The 24320-nt window shown below is 44.3% G+C and overlaps 1 protein-coding gene across 1 annotated transcript in view; it reads right to left on the reverse strand.

Annotated features, from left to right (window-relative positions):
• Positions 1 to 8813: 8813 nt before the first annotated feature.
• ARSI (arylsulfatase family member I) overlaps positions 8814 to 24320 on the reverse strand; it is a 49928-nt gene continuing 34421 nt past the window's right edge. The window contains exon 2 of the mRNA XM_040345019.1: positions 8814 to 10605. Within this exon, the coding sequence (XP_040200953.1) occupies positions 9204 to 10605 (1402 nt within the window). The 3' untranslated portion in view covers positions 8814 to 9203. The remainder of the gene's footprint in view (positions 10606 to 24320) is intronic.

Genomic DNA, 24320 nt, shown 5'->3' on the forward strand with positions numbered 1-24320 from the left:
CTGGCTGCGACTGACCAGTTTGGTGATCTCATCAAATGGACGCAGAAGTCTGCATGAGTCGCGCATGAGCAGCCACTGGCGCGGTGCAAAAAAACCAAGCTCCCCAGAACCTGTCCTGCCGCAGAGTTCGTACAGGTAGTCGTTAACTGCAAGCATATACAATGTTGAGTTTCATCGCGTCGGGCAGTCACAAATAAGACGTCTGACCGGCAGGTTGTGTGGCCGCTGAATGTCAGCAAGGCGAGCCATGGCCGTGTAAGATCTTCTTAAATGGGCCGAGATTTTCCTGGCCTGCCACAAGACGTCCTGGAGCCCAGAGTCTTTGGCAACGAATTCATGGCACGTGTGTAATTTTGCCCTGTTTCAGCGCGCTCAGCAGATTGGCAACGTTGCCGGAAACAACACTTTACCAACTGTCAAATTGAGCGGTGTTAGCCACTGATCTGTCTGTGAACGCAAAGCTGAAAGGAGTGCAGGACCAGTGTGGTTCTTGTCTTCCAGGCACAACAGACGCAGCACAGCATGGCAACGCCTCACCTGGCATGTCGAATAGGTTCTGGGGATCTTGGGTGGCGCAGCGGAAGAGACGGTAGCATCGGAAAATGAGGAGTCAGCCGAGGAGGAGAGGGAGGATGGAGTAGGCGGAGGAGGGGAAGAAGAGGCAGGCCTGCATGTAATCCGTGGCGGTAAAACCAAATCTACATGGGTGCCACGGGTTACATGCTTGACGGCCGTCATAAGGTTCACCCAGTGGGCAGTGAAAGTTATATACCTTCCCTGCCTGTGTTTTCTAGACCACGTGTCTGTGATCAGATGTATCTTAGCACCGATACTGTGTGCCAGAGATACATTCACTTGTCGCTGAACATGGCCATATAGCTCTGGGATGCCCTTCTGTGAAAAAAATTTCCTTCCTGGGACCTTCCATTGTGGTGTTTCAATGCCCACAAATTTTCGAAAGGCCTCAGAGTCCACCAGTTTATATGGCAGTAGTTGGTGGGCTATCAGTTCCGACAAGCCAGCGGTCAACCGTTGGGCAAGAGGCTTATCTGGCGTCATCGTGTTTTTTTACAATTGAACATTTGGGCCACGGAAGCCTGCCTTTTTGCAGAAAAACGTGAGGAAGGCATGATGGAAGGTGGAGTGGAGGACAATTGTGAGCATAGAGGGGCCCACACTGTGGAGCCATGGGCCGGCATCCTGGGAGCGCCAGAAGTGACCTACATGGTTGATGGCTCGCTCCTGATACATTAGGAGTCTGGTTTGTCCCTCCTGTGCAATGTAAGTTTCGGCCTGCTTCTCCTCCCTATCTGCTGGTCCATCTCTCCCTCTGAACTCCCCTCCTCTTCCTCTCTTGTGGGCACCCACATGACGTCTGTAGACACGTCATCATCGATGTCACCTTCCCTATCACTAACAATAGAGATCTCGGAGTAGGCAGCAACAGCGGGCACCAACCTCCTTGGGCTGATCTGAGTACTGTCGTCAGACTGCTGAGTGCCGGCTGTTGCTACCTCCTCTTCCTGATCCAATGCCAAGAATGGCTGTGCATCGGAAATGTCTTCTGATGGATCGGAAAATAATATCTGTGACTCAAGAAGAGGGTATATGGTGGTCGTGGTGGTGGCGAGCCACTCAACCAAGTCTAGTGCGTCCTTTGACGTAATCGATCGAACATTGTGCCACTTCCCACTTTGGCTCCGGCCTGGTGCTCCTGCCCTACCCCTACCACCCCTGTGGAAGGGTGTGACAGTATTAGAATGATATCCCCGTCAAAGATCCCCTTCTTCCCATAACGAAAATCACCCAGTATTCCACGAGGGGGAATATTCCTGCGATCGCCCAATAAGCCACACATGAGCCCAACCTTACTGCTGGAACAAGACAGACTTTAATGGTATAACACACAGCTTATATGTAATTTCCAAAACTGTTACAATGACAAATCTTCGCCCCCTCACACTGGGGCTTCCATACAGATCATAGGCAGACATTTCGGAGCCGACCCTGAAAACACATTTTCTTTAGATAATGACATCAGTGATAATTACCACAATGAAGCAATCAGAATAATTAACATGAGCCCCTTCTAATCACAGTAAACAGTAACCACAGGGCTTCTTCACACAAACAATTGCCCTTTGAAATAGGACTGGCTGAGGAAGGGTCATTAACATTTCAAAAGCCTGTTAGCAGAGGGGTGAGTCACACCTGAAATCACCTGTTACACTTAACACACACACAATATTACTTAGCAGGGAGAATTTAAACTGAAGCATCCTTCTCAAAGGGCCTGCCTCTTCCTCTGCCTGTCATTTTTTAAATGACCCTGTGACAACAAAAGTCTCTAGAGAAGCGCAGTATATGTGGAAGAAGGTATATAACAAAATCTGTCATTTTGGGGGGCCACTGGTTTATCGCACCAGTTAAGAAAGCTTTTTTTCAGGATTTTTTTTTATGTGTTTAGCAGAGGTAACGCAGCGAAAGAGGCAAAAATTCAGCAGTAACCAAATACACCGCCAGTCACAATGCTGCACAATATTACACCTATGTATTGCAGAGCAAGTAGCACACCTATACCAGTGCTTGAAAGGACTTTTGTGGACCTGTTAGGTAACGATTCGTGTTACTAAAGTCTGTCCCTGCTGGAAACGCCAACCTCTCCCTACACTGACAAAAAGTATATGAATATATTAGACACCTATATACTGCACAGCAAGTAGCATATCTATACCAGTCCTTAAAATGAATTTTGTGGACCTTTTAGATAGCTATTTGATTGAATACAGCCTGTCATTACTCCAAACAGCACCCTCTCCCTACACTGACAAAAAGCAGAATGTAAGATGGCCGCCAGATCAGGTCTATTTATAAGGTAGGGGGTATGTCCATGTGCTGAAATGTCTCAATTGGCTGTCATGCACCACCTGATGGATGTGTCATAGGTCAAAGTTCTTACCCATGTAACATTGCAGACCGCCGCGAACATCGCCAGATGTCCGCGGGTTTGGCAGACCGCGAACGAGCAAAGTTCACTGCGAAACGACCGCCGGGCAAACCAGCAGGCCATCTCTAACCCTGTACACCAGACTTCCTTTAATTAAATTGCCTTTCCCAGCATGCTTAGCGACAAATATGAATGGCTAAGAAAAGTATTTTTATCCATAACTTGCATATACTGTAACTCATCACACTAATGTCAAAGGCAACAGCACCACCTACTGACAGAAGGGAAAAGCCACAACTTAGAACAGAAGTCAGTTGACCCTTAACACTGCAATTTAGCCCGGCTGACTACAAAAGTAACACACTCAGATAGGCATGGATAAAAACTGCATGTCTGGTAATACCATCAATATTTCCAACCGACATCATACCAGTGCGCAATGATGTCACCCACCATGACTCCACCCTATGTGTTTCGTCATAAATAACATCGTCAGGGGCTACCTTTTTTCTTTTAGTTAGGTGCTTTGAAAGGATTTATATGAATGCTTTTGCTGCACCTGTAGCTAAAATAAGGTCTCTTTTTAGAGCTGTTATGTGCATGTTTTGTATTGTGAGACTACTGCTTAAAATTAAAGCACCTTCAGGTTTGCTGTTCCGTAGATTACCCCATGAACCCTAAACATTGGGATATTCTCATATGCAAATAGCGACAACTTTCTATAGTCGCTGGCTCTAGCTTTTCTCCTCCTGTCTCATAATTTTTCCTGTTCACCAAACATTAGTTTGATCCAGTAGAAGGAGAGTATGGACCAGAACCAGTTGGTTGCTATTTGCACATTAGAGCACCCCACTTTTCAGGTTTCTTGGGGTGTTACAAAGAAGAAGACCTGGGATGCATGCACTTGGAGTTTCACTTTTTCCATTCCCTAACCCACTAAATATCTTTTCAAACTCATACTCAACGTTTTGGATTCTATCGCTGTTAAACTCATATGCCATCATACATAAGGTAATCTGCTATGCCTTCATGACCTTAGTAATTCCAATCAGACGTCTTTAACATTATTCAATCGTGGTCAGCTTTTAAAATGTTTATATATATATTTTATGAATATTATAAAATGATCTATACACAGACCAAGATGCAATTTAGCATAACTGCTCCTTTTATAAGGTTGTTTTATCATCCAAAGAACAGTAAGGTTCTTCAAAGTACATAATAAATACACAGACGACTGTTATTCTTTAAGGTTGTTTTTATTATAAATCCAGATTGTGAAAGATTTTACTCATTGTTAAAACTGCCACTTCAAAAGGCATATGTAATGTTCCATATAGTTCTTGATAATTCATCTTCGTACTTGAATGAGTCACCTTTTACTTAAAATCTTCAGGCTCTGTTATTCTAATAGTATTGCACAAAGTCAAAAGTTTCTATGGTTTCAAACTCACCTAGTGGTCCTATTTCATTTCTAGTATGATTGACACTAGTCATGTGGTCATGCCAAATATGAAAGGCATTTTACTTGACTAGGGCAGAACACACAGCGGCAGTGACCCATTCCCTAGGAGCAGTTGGGTCAACCATTTGGTTTGTATTTAAAATTGTAGCTTGTATGAATAGTGTGTAAATCGTAGGTGAATATTGTGTGAAACTTGGGTAAAAACATTTAAAAAAAGACCAGCCAGTATGTTAAAGCACTGTTTCTCATATACAATTACCCTTTTTTTTTAAATAAAAGTTTGTCTTTACAAGCACTCCAGATATGGCTGCATGGCATTTCCCAAAGTGGGCTTCCTAATGATTTCAATTGTGAACCATGTCAGCGATATGTGTGTCAAAAGAGTATTGTGAGCCTGTGAGAGGACCTTTATGGTCCAGTCAGCAGTGAGCATAAGATTTGCTGATTACAAAGCTTTAGGCCTGAGTCAGCAGGGGGAATGTCATACCTCTGCAGAGAGATCACTGCTTTAGCTCAAAAAACAAGCCTCCTTCTCTACAGCATCCTGCCATTGGTCCACTTTTCTGCTCAGGCTGTGGCAAGCTTTCTAAAGAAAACAGACTATAAGGCCCCGTACACACGACCAAACATGTATGCTGAAACTGGTCCGCGGGCCAGTTTCAGCATACATGTTCGGTCATGTGTAGGCGCGAGCGGGCAGAATTCCAGCAAACATTTGCCCGCCGGGCCTTTTCCCAGCGGGCAAATATTCCTGGACTTGTTTTAAAACTGACCGCTGGAATCCTGCCCGCTCGGACATGTATGGTCGTCAGTACAGACCTACCGTACATGTCCGAGCGCCCGCCGTCCCTCGCATGCGTCGAATGACTTTGACGCATGCGTGGAAGCATTTAAAAGGCAGGCCCGCCCACGTCGCCGCGTCATCGTTGCGGCGACGGCGCGGACACGCCCCGCGTATTGTTTACGCGCGGACTTCTGTACGATGGTTAGTACAGCCATTGTACCGAAGTCGCCGGGCAGACATGTACGGTGAAAAAGGTCAGACGGACCGGTTTCATCGTACATGTTTGCCCGTGTGTACCCGGCCTTAGGCCCCGTACACACGATAGAATCCATCCGCAGATAAATCCCAGCAAATGGGTTTCTGCGGATAGATCCTATGGTGTGTACACGCCAGCGGATCTGTTTCCGCGGAGAAATCTCCTCTGGGATGGATTCCAGCAGATCGGATATTTGCTGTGATGCACAACAAATCCATCTGCTGGAATCCATTCCAACGGATGGATCCGCTCGTCTGTACAGACTTACCGGATCCATTCGTCCAAAGGGATTCCCCGCACGCGTCGTAATGATTTGACGCATGCGTGGAATTCCTTATATGACAGCGTCGCGCCCGTCGCCGCGTCATAATAGCGGCGACGGCGCGACACGTCATCGGCAGAGGATTTCCGCGCGGATTTCAATGCGATGGTGTGTACACTCCATCGCATCGAAATCTGCGGAAATCTTTGAGAGGATTTATCCGTGGAAACGGTCCGCTGGACCGTATCTGCGGATAAATCCTCTCGTGTGTATGGGGCCTAAGACTTTGAACAACTTTGGTTTGATGTATCTGAAATGTATTTGAATGATTAAAACTAAAAGTTTAAATGATCTTTAAGAAACGAGAAAGCATCTCTGTTTTCCCATGTTCATTGGTATGTAAATATGAGCTATGAACACAAAACAGACAAGATGTTTCCTCTAATAAGACATTATAGCATAGTTTTTTAGTGAATGATACAATGGGCTGAATTTATACAAAATAAATCATTATTCAGGTGTGCCTAGGGCAGCAGTAGTTCTAATTATGGCATTAGATACCATGAGCTAAACTATGAGACTTTACGGGTTGTTGCAGTGAGGACTTAGGGACAGTTATGACATGGCTTTGTATTTTGTGGTGACTAGCGTCTCCCTGGTCATAAGCTTATAGTATTAAAGAACTGGAGTTGTGGCTTAATGATAACTAATGTCAGAGATGTGAACTTTGTAATACTTACTCCCTCGTGGGCAGAACCGCTGATAGGGGGAACATTGGTCCTCTTGTAGGGGGTCCGAGCACACGGGGGGCACACACAGGGTGGGGGATTAGTGATGGATGACAATTGTCTCTCTTCCTCCAGCAGCTGAAAACTCGTCTCTCCCCCTCTCCCTGCAGCCAGCTTTACTAATCCCCCTCCCTGTGTGTGTGTCCCCCCCAGCGCTGACTCTAATGTTAGCTCTGCTCTTGAGTTTGCCATCTCTGAACTTTGTTGCTCTCCCTCTGTCTCTCTTCAGTTTTATCTTTTAGATTTAGCAGGAATTCTGTTATATTGTATTTGTGTCTGCTAATAATTTTATTGTATTTCTAGCGAAATATAGCTTCAATATTTTCTTGGGTGGGGGCCCTGACAAGTAGGCCTGTGATTTCTATCAGCTCTGCTCGTGGGCCTGGATGCTGTTAATAGGTCAGGTCCATATTGCCCATAATCAGCTTCACTTAAGTGTGTTCATTTGACTGTCTCTCTTTCTTGCATTCATGTATGTTCACCACTGCAGTAACTCATAGACCCTCTCGGCCCTGTTTAATGTCATCAGGTAATGTATCCACTACCTCTATATAGGTTCTAGTTTCTACTTAAATAATGGTTAAGGTACACCTTTCTGAGTACCTTCTCTAGATAATATTTTCTCCATTATATATCTGGACTTACATGCTATAGGGAGGGTAGGCGAACCCCCATTTACAATGCACTGCCTGTTGCCTGAATGACCCGATGTCTTATCTGGACATTGTTACATAGGGTGAACCTAAGCTTTTGGTATAGACAAATTAGATTTGCATCATCACAGAGTGGTACTGTGGATACGAGGAATAAGTAAACATATGCCATGTCCCTATATATTTTTGTATTAGAAGAAAGTTTTGGATGATGAACTTTATGGGCTTATGGTAGTTCTGGCTTTCATAAAGTTGGCATTTACATATGAATTTTTGGAGATCCTGGCGGTGTTATCAGATTAATAACTGTGTAGAGAAAGGCGTTTTTTGGCACAGTGGTACCTTTATGATCATCTCCATTGCATTTATTGTTTGTCAGTAACTGGTACTGATAAGCACATTTCCAATTTTTGTCAGCAACCTATCTCTAACCACTTTTTTCTTCACTGGTTTACGCCTACTGTCATGCAAACATTTGTGTCCCATGACTGTCTCAGTAAAGGCTCAGCTGTCTGTCATGTGCAGGTTGAACTTGATAGTCGGCCATTATATTTTTATGCTGTGGGAATAGCAAGATGATGACACCCAGTATTGGAATGATTGTTTTTTTTAGGATCAGAATGAAGAAGAGTTTTGTACTTTAATTATGCACCAATTAGTTGTGTATTACCCTACTAGTTTATATTTGGCAGTGATTTCTGTAAACATCAAGAAAGCAAAGGGGTTGTTCTTTCTCTTGACCTGGTACTTTGCTTCTAATGCATTGTCAACTGTTACCTGTCTTTGAACCTGATCATGATTCTGTTCCTGTCTGCCTGGCTGCTGAGGAATACAGCTTGACACTTGACTCCATACTGCCGCTGGATGAATCTCTGTGTTTCTAAGCTCAAGTTCACAGCTCCAGCTTCCTGGCACCTGCACCCTATCACTGCCCTAGCAGTCTCTGTTTCCACTACCAGGGATACTTGGACAGCAATTGTGCATGAGGCCACCCTCATAATCTTGGGCTCAACGGTCAGGTACGTGATACCCTGACAGGTGTTCTTTTAAAATTATTTTCTAGTTTCCCTCTCTGTTTTAATAGAAAATTCATGATTACATGTCTGTTCAATACACTTTCATGGGTTCTAACTTGTTGCACTCTGTGAGACAAATTTGTAAGTATGGTGCAAGGTAATAGTTATGAGAAGATGTCATTGGGTTACTGTACATTAATAAGTGCCTCTGCTGCAATAGATGTAAAAAAATAAAACTTTACATGTGTAAAGTGTAATGAGTGTAAAGCCTCGTACACACGACCGAGGAACTCGACAGGCAAAACACATCGTTTTCCTCGTCGAGTTCCTTGTTAGGCTGTCGAGGAACTCGACAAGGCAAGTTTCTCCATTCCCGTCGGGGAAATAGAGAACTTGCTCTCTTTTTGGCTCGTCGAGTTTCTCGACAGTTTCCTCAACGAAAATGTACACACGACCGGTTTCCTCGGCAAAAAAATATCTCCCAGCAAGTTTCTTGCTGGTTTTTGCCGAGAAACTCGGTCGTGTGTACGAGGCCTGAGAATTGCAACAATATATTGTTTTAGGCAGCAACACATGCTAATATTACATACAAAGAAATCCTATGAATCTCCTTTTTGTTAAGAAGACTTGATAAAAGCTAGATTTCCCTTTACCCTCCGAATTAAAGTTTATTAGATTACATTTCAACTTTACAAAAGTGTCGTCTTTAGACTCATTGTCAACTGCACATCGAGGTCAAAAGGAGCTCAATGTTTCTTGTGTTGTCTATAAATATTTTAGCTAGTGCTCGCGTTTGCCCAGAATAATTGCCAATGTGGACATTGTAAGTTCCCTGATATAGTGCATACATTTGAAGATCTTTGGACACCTCAAGCATATTTCATTTTCAGTATTTCTGGTTAATCTTGAACTGAGGCCCACTCTAATCCTTGTAGTCACAACTTCTTCAAGATACTGAACACCAAAACTTTAGAAACTCTTGAATGAGACCTCCCCAGATACTGCAACACAAATGTCAATTCCAATATCGACCTAGATGCGATTTGACATAATACGAGTGTTTAGTTTTTTGAAAAATGACCTAAGCTTGCATATCTTGCATTTCTTCTTTTTGTTTGCATTCTTTAGATGTCCATTTATCCAATTTTCTTCTTCATCCTCATCCTCACTAGCCCATGGTCCCCATGCACCACCGTTGAGCTCTGGATTCCCTCTTGGGTCCTCATTTGGATAACGCACTGGTATAGCAGTGTGGTTATAATAAGCTATACGCAACAATAGTTCCTTAACAATTTCAGGTTTCAGTGCAGACAAGTCATAACGTTCAAAAGGGTCAGCTGTGACGTTGAAAAGCCATACTGATTTACGGGCTCCATCAGTATGACGTTCTAAGTTCCACCAAGTTCCTGGAAAGTTAGTGAGAGTCTGTGGTGGTATCCAATCACTGTAGCCAGGGTCCCCAGTTAACAGCTTGAAATCTTTAACTCTTATAGAGGCCTGAATAGCAGTGTTCCATATTCCTTGACCTTCTTCCAAGGATCCAGACCTGGCAAGATTATACAAGGGGTCAATATTATGCAAAATTTCTGTCCTGGGTGACTCTTTTCCTTCACTTATTGATGGCCACATATCATAGCCATCAAGTCCCTCTGTTTCAGAAATGTTTCCTCCTGCCAGCTTCACTAGTGTTGGATACCAGTCTGTAATATGCATTAACGATCGACTAGTCCTTCTTTTCATTTTGAGCAATGGGCTATGAACAAAACCCAAACTCCTTATACCTCCCTCCCAGTATGTGCCTTTGCGGCCCCGTAAAGGCCAATTGCTTCCACCAGAGAAGGTTTGACCCCCATTGTCTGATGAGAAAATAATAATACTGTTGTCATAGTAGCCATACTTTTTCAGTGCCCGGGTGATGTTCTTAACAGCGGCATCCATACATGTTACCATAGCGGCATACTTCCTCCTTGCCACATTACCCATATTCCTATAGGGATAGATGTACTCTCGAGGAGATTGCAAGGGAGTATGCACTGCTTGGAAAGCTATGTATATAAATATAGGTTGCTGAGGATTATGGGAGGCCAAGATATGACTTACACGTTGGGAGTAGAGTATAGTGGAGTATTTGCCAGCAAGGTCCCAAGCCACATTTTCTCCTTCATGCAAGTCAAAGCCACAAACCCCTGGGCCATCACAATTATCATAAGTGTAATAGTCTACATTCCCAGTCAGAGAACCAAGAAAAGTGTCAAATCCACGCCTTGTAGGAAGACAATCTTTCTTATAAAATCCCATATGCCACTTTCCGACCATGTGTGTTGCGTAGCCAGCATCCTGCAGCTTTTGGGGCAGCGTCACTTGTTGAAGAGGTAGACAGTTGGGCTGTCGTGGTCGTATGATTGAATGCTGCAGTCCCGTGTGGATCTGATACCTAAGAAAAGTGAATAATAGGTATAGTTATTAACTACTAATATAGAAAATGTGTATATAGAATAAACTGAATTGTTATACAGAATTACTGAACAAGGTTCTTTGTATATATACATAGATTATCATAAATTGTGCTTCTGTGAAATAAAACAACTTTTAGTGTGGGGAGGGGTCACAAGAAGGGAAAGGGTGCAATTTTGTGTTTATTTACTTACAGACTTCAAGTGTATTTTTGTCATTATTTTTCTGGGGATAGTGTAGGGAATGGCCTGTGTACCTCTGGGGACATTTCACTTAAATTCTTATCTCAGGGATTAAAGTTAGAGGAAATATTGTAAAGTGAGGGGAATTTTCATCTTGGACAGTTCTTGCAGGAACAGGTTTCCCCAGTGAAATATTTCCCTTTACCTCTTGTTTTAGCGAGAACACTGATGTTACATTTCCCTTACTTTCTTGCTTGTTGACAATAGTCACCAGTACAAATAAAGAGGCGGAATATACTTAGAATTATTGATGAGGATATGGACCTTTTGTATTACCTACTGCCAGGAGTAGATTTGGGCCAAACACCCCCCAGTTCGGTTCGCGCCGTGACTCTCGAACATCTCAAAAATGTAGACCCAAACTCCAGATCCTATTAAAGTCTATGGGACAGATTTTGAAGGCTTATATGCAAGTTATTGGTCATAAAAAGGATATGGGGGTCCGGGTACTGCCCTGGGGGACAAGTATCAATGCAATTTCCTGGGACAAGTCACGGGTCCCAGAAGATTGCCTGGTCACTGAGTAGGCGCAGTGCGACACGTTCATGCGCAGTGGGCACCCAGCTGTGAAGCCGCAAGCTGTCACAGCCAGGTGCTCACATTTGCAATGCCGACGCCATGGAGAGGATTGAGGCTTCGGGCAGTCGCATCTCTAGACTGTGGGACAGCTGATGTCTGTTTATTAAAAGTTAGCAGCTACACTTTTTGTAGCTGCTGACTCTTAATAAACTTAAAAACAAGTGGAACTCTGCTTTATGGTTGAAAATGTATCTCCCTATATTTTGCCTTGTCTCGTTCCTCCCTCCCCCTTCATCAACATGTAGATGAATGTTTTTATTAAAACACTTCCGTTTTCATGACATACGGTACCTCATTTTAGGCCTATGGATTTCCTCACTGGGTGACTGTTCCTTTGTATGCAAAGCAGGCAGCTTCTGGCTGGTGGGAGGAGCCAGCAATAGGTTGCTGTACATAGCTTTCTGACAGCATCATAACACCCTGTCAGGGAGCTCCTCACCAAATTCCTTGTCAGGCGTACAGTGCCTTGCAAAAGTATTCACCCCCCTTGTTTTTTTACCTATTTTGTTACATTACAGTCCTTAGTTTAGTGTTTTTTTTTATCTGAATTTTATATATGATGGATAAGAACACAATAGTCTAAGTTGGTAAAATTAGAAAAATATATACATAAAAAATTTTTTATTAATAAAAGTGAGGGAAGGGAGAAAAAGAAATGGGTAGAAGTAGAAGAAAATTTAAGTACCAATAAATTAGGTGGTAGAATATGGGTTCCGAAAAAGTATAGGGGATTGCCCCAAGATGCCCCAACAATTACAAAGGAAACATATAAAATCTATGATAGAATATGTAAAAGGAAAGAATGGTTATACAATAGTCCTTTGATGCCCCTTACAGGTACTGATTATTTTAAACCAGGTAGAGAAGGAGGTTTATATCAGAGATGGGGAACGTCGGAAGTATTAAAACTTGGGGACTTGATGAAGGCCGAAGGTTTGTGTTCCCTAATAGAATTACGAGAAAGATATGGAGTACTTCCAGGAGACACCTGGAGATATAGGCAAATTAAACACTTTATAAATACTCTGCCGAAACCAATACGAGCCCCAAATGATTTAAACCAGTGGGAAAAATGTGCCCTTCGGGGAGGAATAGGAAAGCAGGGACTCTCTAATATTTATAAGATTTTGACACCTAATGGCAAGCTGGAGGCACTAAAGGCAGTTGAAAACTGGGAGGTAGAATTGAATCAAACAATGGGCCAGATTCTCAAAGGCGTTACGACGGCGCAACACCATTAGCGCCGTCGTAACACCTCATCTGGCCCCGGGTATCTATGCAACTGATTCTCATTAGATCTGACAAGCGTAAGGCTATTACGCTGTCAGATCTTAAAAGTAATTTTTTTTCCCGCCGCTAGGTGTCGCATCGTCGCTTTTCCCCGTCGTCTATGCAAATTAGGTAAGTACGGCGATTCCCGAACATACGCGAGGTCGACGCAGCGAATTAACGTCGTTTGCGTAGCGTATCCGACGCGTAAGGTTGCCCCTGCTAATTAGCAGGCGCAACCAATGTTAACGATGGCCGTCGTTCCCGCGTCGAATTCAATAAAAATTACGTCGTTTGCGTAAGACGTCCGTGAATGGCGCTGGACGCCATTTACATATACATCTAGGCAAATGACGTCGGGGCGACGTCATTTAGCGCAATGCACGTCGGGTAATTTACCCGACGGAGCATGCGCAGTACGCTCGGCGCGGGAGCGCGCCTAATTTAAATGGTGCCCTCCCCATTTGAATTGGGCGGGCTTGCGATGAGCAATCTAACGCTACACCGCCGCAAGTTTACAGGTAAGTGTTCTGAGAATCAGGATGTAAACCTGTAGACCTGCGGCGGTGTAACGTAGATCTCATATATTACGCTGCCCAGGAGCAGCGCGAATGTATGAGAATCTGGCCCATTATGTATAAAAAAAAAAAGGAAGATACTTGAATATGTCCACTCCACGTCTATGGACGCTAAGGTTAAGGAAATGAATTATAAGCTTCTCTGCAAGTGGTATTTTGTTCCAACAAAAATGCATAAGATAGATAAAGGGATGTCACCCCTGTGTTGGAGGGAGTGCGGGATGGAGGGATCTCATGCCCACATATGGTGGCAATGCCCTCTGATTCAGGAGTATTGGAGGGAGGTGTTGGCACAGATAAAGGAGATCAGTGGATACGAGGTGAAACAAGATCCATGGGAATGCCTATTTCATAATTCAGAAATGACCAGGAGAAAATATAGAGGGTCTATGGTCCCGCATCTATTAAATGGAGCTAAGATTCTTATCCCTAGGAATTGGAAGAAAAAAGAGGCGCCTACCATAGAGGAATGGTTCCGTGAAGTGGACAGAATTAGAAGGATGGAGGAGATGTGGGCGTTCCATGGAGGCTCCAGGAGGGGACAGGAGGAGGTGTGGGAGGGATGGAGGAGGTTTGGGGAGGGTGGGCAGGGGGGGTGTAGATGAGGTGGAGCCCTCCTGGTTGCCCTCTCTCTCCCCCATGTATCTCCTCCCCCCCTTCTCTTTTTTTTTTTTTTTTTTGGGGGTGGTGGGTAAGGGGTAGGAGGGCTAAGCACACGAATGTATATAAAGGGAAGGCCTGATAGCTCCCTTTGGTAGTTGGTGGTGGAGGTTCTTATGAATTGTTTTTTTTTTCTTTTCTTTCATTATTACACAGGGGTAGGGGCAGGTTAAGCCCCCTGGGAAATGGGAAGGTTGGCACATATATATAAATGAAGGGGAGGGAGGAGAATAGCTTCCCTCTATCACTTGGGAAGATACATTTTAATTCAAATAAATGGCGCACTAGGTGAGTCACAGTTTAAAAAGGGGAGGGGTTAAAAGAATTTATATATATATATATTTTTTTGGTAGTAGATATCAATTAGAAACTTAATTTCTAAATTAATCAAGTTAAGCACGGGGTGTCTCTGATGAAGGGGATGATTTATCTTAGTTATAGTTAAAAACGGGGAGGGTTTCTTTTTTTTTTTTTTTCCCTCTTTCTCTCCTCTCTCTCTCTTCTCTTTTTATTTTTCTATCTCTCTCCGTTCTCTCTTTTCTCCTCTGTCTACTCTACTCTCCTGTTCTTTCTTTGGGGACTTGCATCAGGGATTCTGTCGTGTCAGACTGTGTATCTCCCAGGGAGGTTGCCCTTGTGTATCTGGGTTAAGCGGGAGAAGGTGATAGGGAAGGGTCTAGGGAGCGAAAGAAGGGGCATTATATCTTGACCAAAATAAGGGATCGTAAGGAGACCATGTATGTGTTGTTATATGTTTGTCAGTATATATTGTGTAAGAATGTCATGTCGATGATAGTTGTTTGTCAATAAAAAATATATAATAACATTTTATAAAGTAAAAAAAATTAATAAAAAACTGATAATTGGCATGTGCGTATGTATTCACCCCCTTTGTTATTGGTGCAACCAATTACCTTCAGAAGTCACATAATTAGTGAAATGATGTCCACCTGTGTGCAATCTAAGTGTCACATGATCTATCATTACATATATACACCTTTTTAAATGGCCACAGAGGCTGCAACACCTAAGCAAGAGGCACCACTAACCAAACACTGCCATGAAGACCAAGGAACTCTCCAAACAAGTCAGGGACAATGTTGTTGAGAAGTACAAGTCAGGGTTAGGTTATAAAAAAATATCCAAATCTTTGATGATCCATAGGAGCACCATCAAATCTATCATAACCAAATGGAAAGAACATGGCACAACAGCAAACCTGCCAAGAGAAGGCAGCACACCAAAACTCACGGACCGGGCAAGGAGGGCATTATTCAGAGAGGCAGCACAGAGACCTAAGATAACCCTGGAGGAGCAGCAGAGTTCCACAGCAGAGACTGGAGTATCTGTACATAGGACGACAATAAGCTGTACGCTCCATAGAGTTGGGATTTATGGCAGAGTGGCCATAAGAAAGCCATTACTTTCAGCAAAAAACAAAATGGCACGTTTTGAGTTTTCAAAAAGGCACGTGGAAGACTCCCAAAATGTATGGAGGAAGGTGCTCTGGTCTGATGAGACTAACATTTTACTTTTTGTCCATCAAAGAAAACGCTATGTCTGGCGCAAACCCAACACATCACATCGCCCAAAGAAACATGATGGTGGCAGCATCATGCTGTGGGGATGTTTTTCAGCAGTTGGGACTGGGAAACTGGTCAGAGTTGAGAGAAAGATGGATTGTGCTAAATACAGGGATATTCTTGAGTAAAAACTGTACCACTCTGTGTGTGATTTGAGGCTTCGACAGAGGTTCACCTTCCAGCAGCACAATGACCCCAAACACACTGCTAAAGCAACACTTGAGTGGTTTAAGGGGAAACATGTAAATGTGTTGGAATGGCATAGTCAAAGCTTAGACCTCAATCCAATAGAAAATCTGTGGTCAGACTTAAAGATTGCTGTTCACAACCACAAGCGCAAACCATCCAACTTGAAGGAGGTTTGCAAGGAGAAATGGGCAAAAATCTCAGTGGTAAGATGTGGCAAGCTCATAGAAAACGTATCCAATGCGACTTGGAGCTGTGATAGCCACAAAAGGTGGCTCCTCAAAGTATTGACTTAAGGGGGTGAATAGTTACGCACATTGACTTTTTGTGTTATTCTGTCCTATTTGTTGTTTGCTTCACAATAATAATAAAAAAAACATCTTCAAAGTTGTGGGCATGTTCTGTAAATTAAATGATCCATGTTAATTCCAGGTTGTGAGGCAACAAAACACGAAAAATGCCAAGGGGGGGGGGGGGTAATACTTTTTCAAGGCACTGTAGCTACTGCAGTTAATTGATAGAGATCTATTGATTTCTCCCTAAGTTTAGCCTGGTTTCACTTTTCTCTTCTACCACTAGGTGGCCGTCAGCTTGGTGGTACTAGACATGAGAAGGGCAACCCAAGGTCAGGTTATGGGTATACGGGGTATCTCAGCCAATAGGCAGGGTTTTTCTTGAATCCCCTGGCTTGCTGGGAAAACCTATATATTCAGGTGAGGTCAGGTGATCTAGGTTGTATGCCACTCGGACGGCTGACTGGGTGGACGTGTGTTGTACGCTCCAGGCTGCTAGGCCGGAGATTGGGCCTATTCCTGGGGCATCTGGCTACCAGGCTGTGGGACTGGGGCTTGCAGTCAAACCAAAAGTGATGTTTCTGCCGACCGGAGAACCTGTCGTGGTCGGAGGTAGAAGGGAAGCTGTCTCCACTAAGAGACCAACCACCTCTACCAGGGACCACTGTGAGTAACTGAAGCAAGTACCGGAGCAGTATTCTCACCGAACCGGCATGGTGGAGAATGGGGAAACTTTAGGCAGCCAGTGATCAATTCAGGGACCCAACCAGCGGAGGTGACGCTTGCAGAACAGCCTTGCGTGTCAAGCCAGGGACCAAGCTGGTTAGTAGGTTTGAAGCTTGTAAAGTATCTGAAGTATCTAGGAACCCAGCAGGGAAGCGTGGGTGATGCTTGAGGGAGATACCACCGCAAAAGCCATAAGGAGCTCACAGGACTCAGAGTCATTAAATCAAAGAGTTTAGTGAGAGACTATGAGCTCAAGGGGCTGAAGAACTACAAGTAGACATTGTAGTGAAGCTGGGAGAACTGTTGAACTTTGTGCAGAAGTGGCGCCTTGCTGGGGCCTTTCCCTGTACGGATGTCCTCCTATTGAAGTCTCGGAGTCTGCCAATTGAAATTGCAACTACCCAGGGGTGTCCTGGCACCTTCCCCACCTCTTTCCCTTCAAAATATAAAAAGGACTGTTAAAAGAAATAAAACCTCTCTTGCATCCAAGAAGTGTCTGGCAGCCAATAACTTTCACCATCTTTGCACCCACTATGCCTCACAACCCACCACATATTGAAGGATGTCAGCTATCTTTGGCCTTGAAGGTCCTCAATAGGCTGGAAGAGGTTAAGGACTTTGCTACACTCTCAAGAGCCCTCAGCCTCAATGTAAGCAGCGGGATAGCCCTTGAGGGGAGTTATACAAAAATCAAAATGGCTTGATTGGTGAAAGTCAGTCTAAAGGAAAAGGTATTCCTTGGCAGGTTTATTTTGTATGTTGGTAACACCCACATGTGATGCTGAGCCTCAGTGGTTGAAATAACTGAAATCAAATGAATGCAAGGGATGGACCAGGAACAGGAAAGCTGAGAATGTAATGCCGCATACAGATGATCGGAAATTCCGACAACAAAACCGTGGATTTCTTTTAGACGGATTTTGGCTCAAACTTGTCTTGCATACACACAGTCGCACAAATGTTGTCGGAAATTCTGATTGCCAAAGAACGCTGTCACGTACAACATGTACGACGGCACTATTAAAGGGAAGTTCAACACCAGTCGTGTTAGTAGAAGTTTGGTGAGAGACTATTTGCGCTTTTCAGCCCGCTACAGCGTGACGAATGTGCTATCTCGCTTATGAACGCTAGTTTTACCAGACCGAGCGCTTCCGTCTCGTACTTGATTCAGAGTATGCATGGAATTTTGTGCATCTGAATTGTCTACACACAATTGGAATTTACAAGAACGGATTTTGTCGTCGGACAATTTGAGAACTAGCTCTCAAATTTTTGTAGTCGGAAATTCAGACAGAAAATGTCCGATGGGCACGGTCCGAATTTCTGAACAAAAGCTCCCATCGAACATTTGTTGTCGGAAATTACACAGCAAAAGAGTTGTACATCCTGGAGGACATCCTCCAGTCAAGAAGTGAAGTGGGCTTTGTCTGTCTTGCTGCAGCATCTAATGAATGCTGTGAGAAGATCACTGTGTACAGTGTAACCAGAGCAAGAAATTTTATTGGAGAGGAGCCTGAACTGAACAAGATTGAAGGTAAGGCTGGAGTTCAGCTTTAATATATGGTAAGTTTACCTGGGTAGACTATGCACAATGCTCTAATTTAAACTGGTGACCAACATAAAATTCTGCTTTTCTGCACACAGCACTACTGTCTTTCTCTTGGCATCCGTAGCTACATAAATATTGAAAATGTAAAAAAGTTGATTTAAAAGTTTTGTTGTTTAATTTATTTTTTTACATACTCTTCATTCCTCAGCAGAAGGGTTGTTTGCTATAAGCCTGCAACCTCCGTTCCTGGTATATAATGCAGTCTGGTTCCAGCTGTCGTGGTGTAAGAGTTAGAAGCCCACAGGTTATCTATTCTTGGTACAGAGCTCATATATAATGTATGAGCTGTGTTTTCTGAAATCATCTCTTTGCATTCTGGTGTATGTTTTATACATTTCTAGGCTATGCGGAAACGTATTGGCTTGTAAACAAACCCTGTTTCCCAGGTATAGGCATGCGCACACAAGGGGCCAGATCCACGTACCTCAGCGCATCTTTCCTTCCGGCCTAGCGTATCTCTGATACGCTACGCCGCCGTAACTTACAGCGTATTTTCTGTATCCTGAAAGAATTTGCGCCGTAAGCTACGGCGGCGTAGTGTAACTTTGTCGGCGTAAGGGCGCGCAATTCAAATTGATGAGATGGGGGCGTGTTTTATGTTAATACGTCTTGACCCGACGTAAATGACGTGGGGGTATCCCAGTGCTCATGCTCCAAATTAACCCGCAACAAGCCAATGCTTTCGACGTGAACGTAATTCTACGCAAAGCCCTATTCGCGAACGACTTACGCAAACGACGTAACATTTTCAAAATTCGACGCGGGAACGACGTCCATACCTAACATAGGATACGCCTCATATAGCAGGGGTAACTTTACGCCGGAAAAAGCCTTACGGAAACAACGTAAAAAAATTTGCCGGCCGGACGTACGTTTGTGGATTCGCGTATCTATCTAATTTGCATACTCAACGCGGAAATCGACGGAAGCACCACCTAGCGGCCAGCGTAAATATGCACCTTAGATCCGACGGCATACTAAGACGTACACCAGTCGGATCTAGCCCAGCTTCAGGTGTATCTTGTTTTGTGGATACAAAACAAAGATACGCTGGAGCAACCTAGCAGTTACGCGGCGTATAAATAGATACGCCAGTGTAACTGCTTCGTGGATCTGGCCCAAGGACTTTTCACTAGTCAGGTAGAGGAAATCTGTTTTAACACTATCCAGAGAATATCAGGTGATCTACCCACTGGGGTATTGCTGGCCATAGGGTGACCACGTGCAGGTCTGTCCCGGGCACATTCATTCCAGGACAATACAGTATCCCGGAATGAAACTGACACAGCCCCCTCTGATACCTCCAAAAAGGCTGCCACATCATTGATTTACTCACTGACAGTACTTGCCCTGGCCTGGAGGAGCACAATCTTGCCCCCTGCTTGTGATTGGAGAAATCATAAATCCCGCCTCTTGTGTCCAATCACTGTGCTGTGATTCGTTACAGCAGAAGCTGATTTTTGGGAAGGGAGGTCCCTGAATGGTAGTTTGGAAATGTTGTCACCCTAGCTGGCCACACATGCTGCAATTTTTGCACTCTCCCAACCACTTTAAACCAGCTTTCAGTTACAGAACAATCAAATGGAAGAAACCTACCAAAAGTTTTGATAATTCAAAATATTAGACACAATTGCTGGTGGTAGGCTACAAGCAGAGGGACACAGTACCCCCATCGTATGTACTACTGTCGTCCTCTAGTCAGAGTGTAAAAGTGACCCTGTTGATCACTGGAAAAAAGCTATAAGTATATCTTAGCCCCCCCCCCCCCCCCCAAAAAAAAATGTTTTTAATACATTTCAGCCAACCAATCCTTGGATGTGGTAGCTGCATTTGTTTTTTTTTTTGTTTTTTTCCAGTACATTTTCTGCAAGTACAGGAAAACACCTGATGGTTCTGTCCATAGGCGTGCACAGGTGGTGTGCCAGGTGTGTGGTGCCGATTCTCCCTACTGCCCGGTTCCCTCCTCCCCCTTTGTTGACTTTCCTGCTCCGCAGTGCTGCTGGCTTCCCTCCTCTCCTCTCCCCCCCCGCTGGATGTTTCAGGATGGAGAAAGGGGGCAGGGGATAGTAAATATGTAATTAAACGGCCCCTTCCTTTTCTAAATGAAAAACGTGAACACACTCACTTACTGTGCCCATGTATAACTGAAGCATAGTAAACTGTGTTTTCTATGCATCAGTTGGTGAATGAACAGGAAGCCACTCAGCACAGAGCACTTCTCATTCATTCACTGTCCTGTGCAGCTGGTGCTGCAGATGAAGGCATGTGTGTATGAGCTTAGGGGTGCACACCCTAATTCAATAAGCTATGCGCACCTATGGTTCTGTCCGCAATCTTTTGTCCTTGTAACCTGGGTACAGAACTGAACTCTTAATAGCATTATCTGCTTTTCCAGTTATCGTCTTACCTCTATTTAATGGAGATGAGGTGGGTGGAGATGTTTTAGTCCAAATCAGGATAGTTCCCCACAGCAGCCTTTTTCAACCAGGGTGCCGGGGCCTTGGCAAAATGCACATGTTTTAATTTGTGCAGCATTACAACCTTGGGCACCATGTGAGCCAGATTTTGGGATTCTAATAAATGATGATGTCATAAATTGATAAGGAAGACATTGAACACCTGAGAAGGTCCTTGCTTGCCCTTCTCCATATGCACTGGGGTCACATTAGCTAAATGAGGGAGGAAAACAGAGAGAAGAGAAACACTGGAATACTAGTCAGTACTAGTGTGTAAAGGTGTATAAAAGGTGTATAGAATTAATAATCTCTAAGGTCGGGTGTCCTACCTGTGTAGGATCAGTTTATTTTACATTTTAGAATGGGTGGGGTGCCGCAAGATTGTGCATAATTTTAAAGGGTGCCTTGACTGAATTTTTTTTTAGAAACACTGCCCTAGGATATCACTGCTATTCCATAGATCCAATGTATTCAAGGCCACCGGGGGGGGGGGGGGGGGTTACAGTCACCCCACCGGTAAAAGGCTGGGGACTCATTAGGTCAATAGAGGGCCCGGTGGTGCTGGTGCTAGGGTACAGCTTCTTGGTGCTTGAGTCTCTCTGTGCACTGGCATATGGCAAGAGAAGTCCCCTCTCTGCCATATGTTAAGTCACAGGCTCTGAGGAGGAAGATAAAAGGTTGTAAAGGAAAAACAATTTTTTTAAAAAAAATAACAAACATGTTATACTTACCTCCACTGTGCAGCTTGTTTTTCACAGAGTGGTCCCCGATCCACGCCTTCTGGCGTCCCTCGGCGACAAGAACTCCACACATTCATGTGAGAGAGCTCACATGGTGTGGAGTCCATTGCCGCTGACTGTATCACTCGGTCCCGCCCCCGGCGCACCACGCCATTGGTTGTGATTGACAGAAAGCGCAAGCCCATAGCTGCACTGCTTTAATCGACCAATGAATAAGCTGGGAAGCCGGCCAAGATGCCAGCGCTTTCAAGGCGTGGGACTTTCGTGGGGTAAGGTAAGTAAATGTGGGGCTGGGGAGGCCGGTATAGTCTAACGTTTTTTCACCTTAATGCATAGAATGCATTAAGGTGAAAAAACTTTTACCTTTACAACTCCTTTAAGGAGTTAAAGGCCGGTTATTTTTTTAACCACTGTCTTGAGAGTTTTGAGAGCCTGGACAATGGTACAGAATGATTGGGGGGGTTATTATTGTTGGGGGTGAGAACTGCTGATAGGGGGATACAAGCAAATCTCCTTACGTGTGGCCCACACAGCTTCCCCCCACCAGATATCCTTACGTTGGCAGTATTATTTATCTCACATACACACACCTGATCCCTGTGCCATGTACAATACACATACCTGACCCCTGCATCATGCACATCAAATACACCCGACCCCTGCATCATGCACATCAAATACACCCGACCCCTACATCATGCACATCAAATACACCCGACCCCTGCATCATGTACATCAAATACACCCAACCCAGCACACTGTACATTACACACATCTGACTCTGCCCTCTGTATGTTACATACACTTGACCACAGCACTCTATACATTAAATACACCTGACCCCTGCTTTCTGTACATTACAATCTTTTGATCCCTGCACTGTAATTTTGCCTTACCCACAATTTTGCTATGGCACTTTGTGCACATTGTCATTTCTATCCTCTTGCAGCTTGCGAGGGGAAGAGGGGTAGGGGGGCTGTCTGAATGAGGTATAAGGGACCTGTCAGCCAGGCTGTGCAAGGCCCCAAGATTTAAAATGCCTGTCTAAATTTATTAATTGATAGCTGTTGCCCTAGGACAGGAAGTGTTTCATTGGCAGGATTTCTAGGTGAAATTAAAGAGAAAAAAAATCAACAAAAAGGAAACTAATGTAACCAGCACATCTAAGGACTGGTAAGCTGCACTCTTTTTGAGTTTTATATACTTTAAAATGTTTCTGAGGCATTTTGGCAATTGAGGGGTCCTCCCTCCAGCAACCTATAAAGAGGTTAAATGTGCAGTGATCCGCTTCAGGCCAGATGTTACATACTGTCTCTAAGCACGAAGCATTGATTGTCAGAAGATCTTAGCTAGCCAACAACCTCCTCTGCCAAAATCTGCTCATACTCATGCTTTTATTGCTTTTTTTTTTATTTATTTTTTTTGCCCATATACTGCATTTTCAAGACTGCAACTCCTGGCTGCACGTAGTAAGCAGAGGCGATACATTGTGTGCATCACCATGGCTGCAAGAGTGACTTAGGCCTTGTACTCACGAGCAGACATGTCCGATGAAACCGGTCCGCGGACCGTTTTCATCGGACATGTCTGCCTGGGGACTTCTGTTCGATGGCTGTACACACCATCGAACAGAAGTCCACGCGTAAACAATACGTGGGGCGTGTCCGCGGTGTTGCCGGGTCGATGACGCGGTGTCGCCCCGACAATGACGCGGCGACGCGGGCGGGCCTGCCTTTTAAATGCTTCCACGCATGCGTCAAAGTCATTCGACGCATGCGAGGGATGGCGGGCGGCCGGACATGTACGGTAGGTCTGTACAGACGACCGTACATGTCAGGGCGGACAGGTTTCCAGCGGACTGTTTTAAAGCAAGTCCAGGAAACAGTTGTCCGCTGGAAACCTGTCCGATCCGCCCGAAAATGGTCCGCTCGGGCCTACACACGGCCAAACATGTCTGCTGAAACTGGTCCGCGGACCAGTTTCAGCAGACATGTTCGGTCGTGTGTACGGGGCCTCACAGACAAGCTGTCACATTAGTTGTATCTGTTGAATAGTACTAGTAGTTATCCCGTCATAAATAAAAAAAAAAAAAAAGAAACATTTTGAAAGGGATAGCTGAAAAATGTATATTTCCTAAGAAATGCCAATAATTATGCTTTGGTATAATTTTGCAGTTCTATGTGCATTTGTTGCCTCGGTTTCCTCCTGTATCACTGATTTACTAACAGACATATCTGACTGGATGTCACACCTCTTCCTCAAACTCCAAAACTAAGCTCATAATATTTCCTCCCCCGCATGCCCCTTCCCCGGAGTTTTCTGCCAAGATCAATGGCACAACTATCAGTCCGTCCTCACATGCCAAGGGGTAACCCTGTACTAAGAAATTTCATTTTAGGCCCACATCCAATCACTGTCCAAAGCTTACTGCCTCAGCCTTTGCAACATCTCCACAATATGCCCCTTTTTAACCAATGACACCACTAAGCTTCTAATTCACTCCCTGATTATCGCTCGCTTCAACTACTGCAACTCCCTCCTCATTGGATTTCCTTTACATAGGCTATACCTCCTTCAGTCCATCATGAATACTGCTGCCAGACTAATCAACCTTATAAACCGCTCAGTGTCTGCTACCCCTCTCTGCCAATTCCTCCACTGGCTTGACTCTCACTCAACAAAAAACATTCAAGGTACTAACAACAACTTACAAAGCCATCCACAACTCTGACCCCAGCTACATCACTAACCTGGTCTCAAAATATCCACCAAAC

This window comes from Rana temporaria, chromosome 3, assembly GCF_905171775.1.
Source record: "Rana temporaria chromosome 3, aRanTem1.1, whole genome shotgun sequence".
NCBI classification, from domain to species: Eukaryota; Metazoa; Chordata; class Amphibia; order Anura; family Ranidae; genus Rana; species Rana temporaria.